Source organism: Nymphaea colorata, chromosome 9 (genome assembly GCF_008831285.2).
Source record: "Nymphaea colorata isolate Beijing-Zhang1983 chromosome 9, ASM883128v2, whole genome shotgun sequence".
In the NCBI taxonomy this organism is placed as follows: domain Eukaryota; kingdom Viridiplantae; phylum Streptophyta; class Magnoliopsida; order Nymphaeales; family Nymphaeaceae; genus Nymphaea; species Nymphaea colorata.
The window spans coordinates 10,585,166-10,597,208 of NC_045146.1; the positions used below are offsets into that span (position 1 = coordinate 10,585,166).

At 37.6% G+C, this 12,043-nt stretch overlaps 2 protein-coding genes across 4 annotated transcripts; one reads left to right on the forward strand and one right to left on the reverse strand.

The window, feature by feature from the left end:
* Positions 1–1,279: 1,279 nt before the first annotated feature.
* On the reverse strand, positions 1,280–3,327 carry LOC116259832 (uncharacterized protein At5g19025-like). 3 transcript variants are annotated; one of them, XM_031637774.2, is made up of 2 exons: positions 3,107–3,327; positions 1,280–2,525 (listed from the first exon to the last, which is right to left on the reverse strand). In XM_031637774.2, the coding sequence occupies exon 2, from the start codon at positions 2,328–2,330 to the stop codon at positions 1,653–1,655; it is 678 nt and encodes a 225-aa protein (XP_031493634.1). In that variant the 5' UTR covers positions 2,331–2,525; positions 3,107–3,327; the 3' UTR covers positions 1,280–1,652. The 3 variants fall into 3 exon arrangements, with proteins under 3 accessions (XP_031493634.1, XP_031493635.1, XP_049935444.1); XM_031637775.2 differs by having other exon boundaries at positions 1,280–2,793; XM_050079487.1 differs by having other exon boundaries at positions 1,280–2,830.
* LOC116260569 (uncharacterized) lies at positions 2,501–8,040 on the forward strand. The gene is made up of 4 exons (XM_050079490.1): positions 2,501–2,630; positions 3,535–3,973; positions 4,101–4,188; positions 7,786–8,040. Exons 1-4 carry the CDS (start codon positions 2,501–2,503, stop codon positions 7,822–7,824), a joined length of 696 nt encoding a protein of 231 aa, XP_049935447.1. The 3' UTR covers positions 7,825–8,040.
* Positions 8,041–12,043: the final 4,003 nt, after the last annotated feature.

Below are 12,043 nucleotides of genomic sequence, written 5' to 3' on the forward strand. Positions count from 1 at the left end.
ACACACACACACACACACACACACACACACACATATATATATATATATCACACTGAAATTTTTTATAGAATATTTGTATGTGTGTCTATACAGGTTTTTGTACACCCACCTTTGACTCAGTTGACTCGGCCTGGTCATCCAATAACTTGGTTAAGTCTTGACAATTCCTGGTTTTTTTTGCTTTTTGACCAGGATGAGGACATTCGGAAATACTGGAGAGCTCATTCGAGAGAGTCAAACAGGATTCAATCCTGAGAAGTAAGATTGATTTGAGAAATATTTCATATTGGTGGTGAAATTGACAAACAGAAGAATACTTAGAAAAGAAAAAGAAAGTGAACTAATATGTATATAAGAAAAAGACAGTAGAAACCATTCATTCTGTGACTATGAGATGTCAGCCAGTCCTCTCTCTTTCATATACATAAACATATATATGTATGTGTGTATTAATATAGCAATAGGAGATAGAACTTTTAATGACCTCACAAACTTGGGTATCAAGGCCATGCACGTCAAATCACAAGCTAATGTGTTTTGAAGTATGTTGACAACACAACCTAATTATGTTTTTTTAACAAGATAAAACGATATTCATTGTCTAACTTATAGAGATTTCTAATATTCAAACACGATAAAAACACCAAAATATCATTTTGCTGACCTGCCTGAACTATTATGTGCAGAAACCCGATGCTGAATAATCACACACAATATCATGAAAGGAATATATGAAAAGCTGAAGGAGAACACCAGCAGATCTTCTGGTTAATAAAGTGGTGCTAATGATTGTGGATGTCATGCTAAGTATTCAAAGAGAAAATCAAATTTATACTCAACTTATGCAGCAAGTTTGGGTTCTGCAAAGTCATCCAGTACAAGCATACAACAGATTGAAACACCAACCAATGAAGTCTTACTAAAGATTTTTGATCCACGATGACCACAAAAGAACAGCTTTTCCTAGTACAGATATAAAAAAAAAGAAAAAATTTAGTACTTTTATTAATGCTGATTGAACATAACGGAAGTTACCGCCTCGGCATGAAGAAGCTATTGCAGTCAAGAGTGGCTCCGATGCCAGAACTTACAATCTAGAAATGGGACAGTACCTTAGGTAGAAGCTATATACTTTCCTTTCAAGTGAGAAAAAAAATCAAGAAAAGAATAATTAACATGTAAATGTAGGATAAAAAGTTGCCAACGGTTATTGAAACTAAAACAATTCAAACGTACAGATTTTCAGTTTTTTAGTTTGGCAATACTAACAGCACAGAAGTAGAGGACAGAACAAGCACTTGTTGTGATATCATTGTTACTAACGTACGATATACAGTAATGAGCTTCATGCTTCCCCCGCAACAGTCCCTAGGCAACACTATGGTTGCTTATTTACTCAGAAAAGGGGTCCTTCACATAGCACTGAAGTACAGCAGTATAGAACTGAAAGCAAGAAGAAAGAAAGAGAAAATGCAGCTCGGGCCTCAACAGCATCCACTGAAAGAAGACCTGGATGTTACTACCATCCACAAAAAACTGCTCAGAAGAACCAGCAAGAATCTTATGGCCTCTGTAAGATTGTTTTGCAGAGTCTTCAGACAAAACCCAACCCAAGGATGCCTCCTCTTTCACCTCTGCGTCAATTATACCACTCACCTTTTAACTTTACGAAGTTTTTTGGGACCCCAAACCTCCATCCTACCAGCAGGGCACCCACAAGGCGCTCGGAAAATAAGAACAGCTCTACCATTAAGAGGCGCCATCCTCTTTAGTTCTGCTTCTAGCTCCTTATGATCCCGTCCCAACTCTAAGGGTCCAGCTTCCATGGCATCCATAAGCACTGAAGGAAGACTCTTAACACATTCCTCTGACTCAAGCTGGATATCAAACTCAACTGCCTTGCGAAGACCTTTGCAGTAAGGCTTTCCGCATTTTCTGGCCTTGTGGTGGAGAAACTCCCAAGCAACAACCACGATTACGAAAGCTGCAATTGCCCCGGTGACATAAGCAACCGGAACGTGATACATGACCTCGCCCATCACCAAGATGGCTGCTGGAAAAATCTCGGCTGCTTCATGGCAGATGAACCTGAAATAAGGCAGAACAAGCACCCCAAGAGCGCCAAGCACAATAAGCAATATGATGATGTCCAAAGCAGCAAATGGTGACTGATCGCACAGAGGAAGAGCTAGGGGGTTCAAAGACCCGCTCGGCCTCCTACTCCTGCCGTTTCGGTGATGATCACTCATGGCTAAAGAATTCTTGTGCTGCTCAAAAGCCCTGCAGAACTCAATTAATCCGCGGCAGTCTACCATAGATAACTCCGGCATCTGGATGAACAGATTCAAGCCCCTATGCTGTTATCACCGTGAGCTTAACCCGCTTCAAACAATCAAAGCCCTCTGGGGAGAAGGATCCGGAACCTGGATGATACGGTGAGCAGATCTTGCTGAAACCACAATTGCCGGTCGATTCAAACGATTCAAATTCCAGGGCGACTATGGGTTCACTGTCCTTGCCAGGCTCTGCATCAATCGTCACAAAAGTCAAAGGGCCAAAAAGAAAAGCCAGAAATACCAGCATCTCCAAAGAGCAGTTCGATCCATTCGATGGTCCAAAATCTAAGAAAGGTCTCCGGGATAAATCTTCTCCTATTTTCCTTCTCAAACTCAAACGATAAATCCTTTGCACTTGGGCATACAAGTTTCCCTATCGATCGGGCAAGGATACTCGATTTTCTTACGAGTCCACGCGATCGAACGGCTTTTTATCACACTCCAGAACAATCGAAGCCTGATTCCGTTCGTAAAATTCGTGTAAGAGAGCTGAACTGGAACTCAAAGGGGAAAAAATGGTTATGCATAAAGGGAAAGCGTTGATGAGACGGCGAACTCCAGACAAGTGGGCATCACTTCATCGCCTGGAAAGCAGCGTAAGAATCGGTACACACCGAAACATCCACGCGATCTAAATATCGCAATCAAATTTGCAATTTTTTATAACCTATGCAATTTAAGGATATCGATCGACGATAATCCAGCCGCCGCACAGAAGAGAGAGAGAGAGAGAGAGAGAGAGAGAGAGAGAGAGAGATGGGATGGCGCACCTGAGCGAATCGAATGTATGGGAAAGGGGAGAGCTCCAGTGACTTTTCGCCCACGCTTGTCCTCCCACCTCCAGATCGGATCTCTACCTGTTTCTCTCTCTCTCTATATATATCTAATCAGAGAGCAAAGCGCAGAATTGAGGAACCTTAAATTGGCCCAATGCTTCCTTCCTCCCTGCTTTCCTTCCTCATTTTCTCTTCAAATGAGGACGGGGAGAGGAAAAAGGGACACCCGTCGATGAAGTCAATGACTCGGACCAATAAATAAATAAATAAATAAATAAATAAATAAAAATAATATATGTATATATATATCTATATATATATATATATATATATATATATATAAAAGGAAACGTTTCTGCGAGAAATCGTACCATGTACGGTGCATTTGGGCCATCCGATCACTCTTTAATCGAACGACCCAGATTTTTTTAGAAAACAAACGGGAAAAGGGCAAACGTCGACCCCATTCCCCGCCTTCTCCCCATTCCCCGCCTTCTCCTTTCCTCTCTTTGCCTGTGATTCCCCTCTCCCCCTGCCTTTCCCTTCCGCCGCTGCCCTGGTCACTGGGACGCCCAGCACCTCATCTGGAGCAGACGCCATCGACTCCCTTTCTCATCTTCCCCTTTTCTCACTCTCTCTCATTGTGTTTCCTCTCCCCCTCGGCCCTCCCTTCTCCCCCACCTTCTCCCTTTGTCGGTGCCCCAGTCGCCGGAACGCCCAATACATTATCTGGAGCAGATGCCAAGTTGTCACCGGAACCCCCTCTCTCGACCTCGGCAGAAGCAGACGACTGAAGCCTCCCGCTGTCAACTGCTGGAAGAAGCCGTCGGGGTTCACCACCCGACGTTCCCCTGATTTTTGGTACGCTACTGTATTCCTGCTATTTTGCTTCATTTAGCGTTTTGTCTCCTTTATAGTAGGTGCTGCTTGGATTGGCTTGTCAAATTTGTTAAAAACCTAAACATAACTTGTATCTATCGTGTACAAGGCATCTGCTCCTACATTATTTGGCGGACCTTCCCCACTGTCATAAACAAGCCGCCGGAGTTCACCATCCAATGTTCCCCCAATTTCTCGTACGCTACTGTATTCCTGCTATTTTGCTTCATCATTTTCTGCTGCTTCATGTATGAATAGTTGAGTCGCCAATAATGTTTTCAGTTTGCGTCAATCCTAAAGCAAATCTAAGTCAGAAGATATTTATTTAGTTTGTTTTTCGTTGTCTCTCATTTACTAGTATGGCTGCTTAGATTGGCTTGTCAAATTTGTTAAAAACCTAGAAACCAGCTGTTTCTATCGTGTATATATAAGGCATCTGCTTCTTCATTATTTGGCCGACCTTTCCCCAAATAGTTATTTATACTTTAATGTGATGCCTTTCTTCCTTTTGATAATCTGTCATGCATAATTCTATTTAGTATAAGAAATAACTTGATGCAACCAAACAATGGTTAGAATGCGTACTTCTCTTAAAAGGTGATGTAGAATCTTTACTGCCCCTTCGGTTTCAGACCAATGATGTGAGCATACCTATAGTAGCAAGTGGCTAGGGTTGAACATGAATGTGATCATGTCTAACGGTTTTGATAGCAAGTAGGTAGGGTGTGAACATGAATGTGATCATGCGTAAAGGTTTCTTTGCCCACAAAACCTTTTATATAATATATAATTTACCATATAATTTTCACAAAGTTTTCACATACTACTCAGACCTACGTTCTTGTTTGCTATTGGGGGACCCTTGTATGCACCCCTCACACTAAAGGGGAATATAGGTTATGCATATTATGAATTTTTTATCTGATAAATTTATGTGCATGGATTATTTGGTTAATTGATTTTTGATTCAGTATGTACTTATATTGTTTATACTTTGATGCGTGAAGGTTGTAAAAAATGTTCCACAGTTATAGTTCAACTGCTTCTGTCGCTGCAATGAAGTTAGAAATGTCTACAAGTGCAAGTAAATATGCGGCTTTGAAGAATGCTATTGAAGAAATGAATATGGATGGAGAGATGAATATGGACTGTGAAATGAATGTGGATGAAGAAACTAACATGGAAGATAAAACATATATTGATGGAGAGATTTATGTGGATGATGTCTTTAATGCGAACGATGAGATTAATGTGGATGAAGAGTTTAATGTTAATGATAACATCAATGTAAATGACCGGGATGAAGAGAATGATGATGCTAACGTGAATTGTGAGATTCATGTGAACGGGGAGATTAATGTAGATGAAGAGAATGCCAAAGATACCAACACTGAACATTGTTGTGAGGAAACAAATTTAACTCTGAATGTTGATGCTAAGTTTATGCCCTATGTTGGAATGGCATTTGATAGGAATAGGGAAGCATCCAATTTTTATACAGGTGGTTTTGATAGATGTATACATGACTCTAAGAAGAGGTGTGGAGTTTTGTCGTAGAAACAAGCCAACATTCATGAAACGAAGAGGAGATGAGACAAAGGAACATGCAAACTTAGGTGTGGTTGCAAGGCATGCATGACAATTGAACTTGACTGTCGTACGAAAAAGTGGCGTGTGCGTAATATTCAATATGCAGACAATCACTACTTGCATTTTCCATCAAACTTATTGTTTCATATGACATCGAAAAAAATTTTCACTCATCAGGAAATATAGTCAATATTATGTTTGAGTTTGGAGTAAGACCTTCTAAAGTCATGGATGTTTTCACACATGAAGCTGGTGGAATGGAGCATGTGTCATTTACACAGCAGCAGTTGTATAGTTATTTAAAAAGTTATTAATAGTTTCTATGGGAGTGATGCCCAGAAGAAAAGATGATAAATTACTTGAAGAAAAGAGAGATGAAAACCCAAAATTTTATTACACTATTATTCAGATTGATGAGATGGAGCAAATGTTTTTGGGTGGATGCAACAGCTCATAAAGATTACTATTATTTTGGAGATGTAGTATCATTTAATACGATATATAAGAAAAATAATTACCACTTGCCATTTGTTCCATTCACAAGTGTAAATCATCATGGTAATAGTATCATTTTTTGTTATGGATTGTTTCGTTGATGAAACAAAAGAACCATTTAAGTGGTTGGTCAGAGTGGTTACGTTGTATCGGTGGCTATGCTCCAACATCATTTTAACTGATCGAAACCTTGCAATGAGAGTAGCAGTAAAGGAAGTCTTTCCATCTACAATACACAGGTGCTGCAATTGGCACATATTTATAACAATGCCAATATATGTTGGTAAGTTACACAAACAGAATAATCAATTTGAGCCTTTGTGGGATGTGTGGTTTTTTAAATCAGAGACAGTTGAAGAATTTGAGAGTAGATGGGAAGAAATGGTAAAAGAAGATCCTCAACTACAAACCATTGAATAAGCAACAAATTTATGGAAAGAAAGGAAGACGTGGGCAAGACTATATTCAAAGTTTCCAACAATACTTTTATGGCAGAAATGTCTATGTGTCAATGAAGTGAAAATATGAATAAGTATTTTATAAACTGGGTCAATTCACGTATGTTTTTGAGTGATTTTGTAAAAGATATGAAGAGGCAATTGGAAGGCAGCTTCACATCGAGAAAGGTTTGGACTTCGAGATGAACAATGGAGTTGAACCTACTAATACATGTCTTCCATTGTAGTTACATTTACAAGATATATTTACTCCTAAAATATATAGAGAATACTTTAAATGAGAATTTTTGGCATGTTTAAGTTGCACAACAACTTTGCTTGGAGAACAATCAAATGGGTACCGATAATATAAAATTAAGTAGGAATTAGATTATGGATGATATAAAGAGTGCACAATTTCGTTTGCTCCTACCAATCAACATTTGTCAAGTTGTCGATACAATTTATGCGAGTCTATGGGTGTCGTTTGCTGTCATATGCTCACAATAATGGAAGCAGAATGAGTAAAGAAACTTCCTACAATTTATATACTTAAGAGATGGACGGAATAGGCCAAGAGTGTGTACGAAAAAGGATTTTGTTTCAGCAATGATGCCAGAAGATGAGTTGCCTTCCATAGTAAAAAAAGGTACTTTTCAAATGAGGGCAAACATGTGTATAAATGAAGTGTTTTTTGACCAATGCATGTTACAAGCATCCATCAGGAGTGTGTGCTCAACTGTTACAGGATCTGTATAAAGGCTAAGTAGATGAAAACTGGTAAACAATCTTGCAATGCAGGTTCGCGAAATATGCACATCAGTAATATTGGTGAAACAAATGATGTCGCCTATGTAATAGACCGTTCACCAGTTCGTACTATGGGAACTGCAAAACGAATCCCATATAGAATCAAGCAATCAAACATTCAAAGGTTGTGTGCAACTTATTGTAGACATGGACATGATTCTTCCACGTGCAACCTAAGAATGAAATCAAGGTAATTTTGACGTTTTTTTTTAGACATATTTATTAGATACACTATGATTTGTTTGCTAATTACACAATTATGCAAGACTAGTTCAATTGATGAGACTGATACAGTGAAACAAAGAATCTGCCATTAATGTCAATGAACGGGCTATGGCGAGAAACTGTCCAAAGTTGAAACATTTAACCTAGGTGTCATTAATTTTTGTTGTTTATAAATTCAACCGTTTTTGTTTATTTCATCTACCAGTTAATGTGCCAGTGCTGATTTGTTTTTTTTAGGTGGCTATGTTGGTGGAAACACGAAGTTGTATATGTTAAATTTTGACATACTTGTTGATATCTTTTTATGTGGTCTTTGCCTTGTACGGGAGATTAGTGGTGGAAGTTAAACATTTGTGGCATGTATGGGTTCACAGTTTTTTTTGTGTTTTATGCTTACACTAACAATTACACTAGTTGATATCTTTTTTTGTGGTCTTTGCCTTGAGATTGTCCATACACAGTGAGTATGTGATATATCTACGTAGTTTGATAGATTGGGCTATAGCATGTTTTACGGCACCCTATTGCTCTCTATCTCGATATTGATTTCCTTGAGTAGTTCGCCATGACACTTTAATTTTGTAAACGCCATTTAAAACAGGAATGGCTGGCCCTAAGGCTGTTGTTGGCAACGTAGCTGCAATTGAAATAATTTGGTATTATCCTCGGCAACTGATGCACAATTTTTTTTTTTGCCTAGTTTAATTTACACGATTTGACATTTGTACCCAAGTATGAAATAGAATGCTTTGGTATTGTCCACGGCAACTGATGCTCAAAATAGCAATCAAACTAAAGATATGACTTAAAGGAAAAAACCAGTTACTATTTTGATCTTTTGTGCATGCATGGGGTTCTTCTTCTGGCTGCTTTGGGTTAAGTGCGGCTGCATGGGGTTCTTCTTCTGTACCGGCACTGTGGACATGGAAAATGAGATGAAGGCGATTAAAATTTGAGGTTATTTCATCAGTTCATGTAATTGTATTTGTTAGTGGGTTAAAATAATGCTCTTTTCTTCAGGTGTCAATCCTCGGATTACTCAGAAGTACTAATAGGAGTTAGTGCTCTGTTCTACTGGTTTCATAGGAATCAAACAAACAAAAAAAAAACCGTAGTGATAATTTAAGTGTGAGGAACTGAGGATCCAAAAGTATCAACTTTAGCGAATTCCAGTAATTGTTTGTCATCAAACAAGGGAATGAAGTGTTGATTTGAGTGGTTCATAAGTGCCAACGTAGCCGATCATCTTAAGAAGTTTTTATATGAAAAGGTTAGCCAGACGGCAGACGCCCTACTGAGCTGTCCAGATCTTTGTCCAATGTGTCGGTTGCCAAATGAAATCACGTCACTACGTAGGTACTTAAATTTATTACACCATGTGAGTAGCTCTGTATCGATGTGCATATACACGAGTAAAAAGAAGGCATCAATACAAGGGGGCAGAATTCAAATATTCAAAATCTAAATTCAAAGTACTTTGTCAACTTTGCCTCTATGGTTGTACGGTACCGAAGATCCCTATACATAAATATCGATAGTTTATATTAATATTAATAGTGTTAATGCGTAGGCGATTGATAGCATCAACCAATTCTTGATTTTTTCTCCATGGTACTGTAGCTTCACGCAATGCCTTAATAGTTTCGTTCAAGTGTTCGATTTCTTTCAACACATGGTTTAATTCATTTACCAAAAAAAGATAAATTATGTTCTTGTATGGGCTGATCGTTTTCTATGTTGCACCACTGAAAGAAGCGGCGACATTTGTTGCTTCCCTGCATTGAAAAATATAAATGGTCATACTATTTCATCAAAACAGCAAATTACAATGAAATATATTTAACCATCATACCCAGTTTTTGCATCCATGAAAGAGTTTGACCACGTTTGGTTTATATCGTACCATTCGAACTAGTGTTACTTGTCCATATCAGGACCTCAAGACTTAAAAAGAGCAATACCAATATAACAAATAGAACAAAGAGAGCAATATCAATGTGGAGTTTCATGATTCATTGTATCAAAAAATCCAATATTTAAAATTGGAGATCCAAAAGATAAGATCCATAATCTGAGATATATAATCCATGTTCCATAATCCAATACTTGAGATTTAAAATCATGTGTAATTGAATTGATTTTAATAACGCTTATGGTTTTAATCCAATGCCTTGAATTGAGATCCAAAATCTAAATAGGTTTTTGATGGGTCAGTCAAGAAAACTTGGTTAAGTCTTGCTTACACTAGGTTGGCTAGGTTTGACTAGGGTAAATGTGTTTGATCTTAGTCAAACCATATGAGATTAATTTCATTCATTTCATATGAATGAATGTTAAAAGAAATTTTGCTAGACATAGGCTGTGGGACTAGGTTTATAAGTAGAAGTCCCTAAGACCACTTCGAGCTAGGTTTGGATTCCATGCCTACATGACCTAGGGTTTTTAAAATCATTTAAATAAGTTTGACTTTAGAAATATTTTAGAAAACTATGATTTTGAAATAGTTCTTCAATGAGAGCCAATATAGATTCAGGTTTTCACATACCTAGGCTAATGCCACAAGGTATGCTACTAGGTTGACCCATTCTCATTTCAGACAAGGGTGCATGTGGGTGCAAGGTCATCTAGTGCATATTAAAATAAATGCACAATGCATGACTAAAGAAAGCATAAAAAAAAAACTATATTCTATACGCATGCTTTAAATAAAGCTAAGTAAAGAATTTAAAAGCAAGACACAAGGAAGAGAAGGACATACCTTAGCCCTATGACTATACTAAAGGTATTAAAATAAATCTAATATATAAAATAAACATGCTAAACTACAACATTATTAAAACAACTAAGAAAAATAAACTAAACTAGACACACTAAAAGCAAAAGGAAAACTAAACTAAACATGCATGAAGAAAAACACTAAATTGCAAATGAAAAAAACAAAAAGAGGAAAAATAATTAAAGCTCTTGCTCCCACAACCTCTACCATGAGCCTAGTTGGGTCTAGGTTGAGTGCTAAATACAGTCCAAACCAAGACTAGAAAATTTATCTTATTTTGAGCCAAAATCCTTATGAGTACTCGGTTGAAAGTTTACCAACTATAATGGCCTTCTTTAGGAAAGCTCAAGTGTGAAAGTTGGGGGGGGGGGGGGGGGGGTGGGGTGTGTTGGAGAGCTCTATTTATAGGAGAGAAAGCATGGCACCCCCCTTCTCTCCATCGATATATGACTCTTCCCCTCTCTCTCTTCTCTCTCAACTCAAAACCATAGGTTGAAGGCATATTTCGATCGAATTTTGCTCGTTGTGATGTTGTCCGAACTGCAAATTTGAATATGCAAATAGCCACACATGCAAGGAGAAGCGCTGATCAATTTTTTATAAAGTATTTCAATTGGTATTGAGCGTGGAGGACAAACGACGCAAGAATATGAAGAAAAAAAAACACACTTTTCAAACCTTATTCTAAAATTAGAAAAATATTTGTTCCGACCACATAAGGATACCAATTTTTATTCTATCCATGTCAAAGCACTCAGCAATGAATTCCACATGTTTCAAGTGCTTATATGCATGGAGTGTGAAAATCACGATGCATTTGCGAGATATAATGTGCATTAAGCTCACATGTAGATCTTAGATCTGGGTTGGGTACTAAGACAGATCTTGGTCTATATCCAAGAAAAATTCTAGAAGATGGATAGGGATATGATATGAAAACTTAAACCATGACTTGATATATTAAATTTGATATGGGAAAAATGGATACGGAGATACGAACATGGAAATAAAACTTGGATATATGATCTGCATCAAAAATATTAAATGGAGATTTAAAAATAGCATGGATTTGGACCTAGCTTGAACTGAGCTAGGTGGGTTCAAGCTACATGACATGGATTGATCTTGGGTTAGGTTTAGCTTTGAAAAACTAAGTTCTAACCTTGGTGGGGTGCAAGTTCAAAGGGATTAGCCTAGGTGCTGTTTTTGGAAATTCAACTTTAAGAACAAACTGGGATAGGCTGAGCTTGGGCTTAGCCCTACCAGATCCATGAAATGCATATGGAAAACTAACTTAGGTTCATATGTCTCTTAAGTTAAATTTCATGAAATACACATGCATGATGACAAATGGCCAAAATATCCTTGTATGTGATTTTGGGCTGAAATGAGTTCAAATAAGGGGATTGGCTTAAACTAAGCTTCTATAATAAAAAATCATAAACCAAGGTATATGTGACATATACCCAGTGTTTATGTAGAAAAATATGGCCCAAAAAGAAATGATCGTTTTGCCCATGTGTGTATTTCTAAAGTTTTGGATGAGTTTTCTCGATCTGATTGAACCAGTATGTGGCCAAACCCTTAAATAGGGTTTGGTTAAAATCTTGCTGAAACTTCCTCCTGAATTGCTTTAAAAATCAAAAACAAATTTTTATTAAACCTTATGTAAAACATTTTTAAAAGGAAATCAAGGAAGGTCACAAAAATCTGATTTTT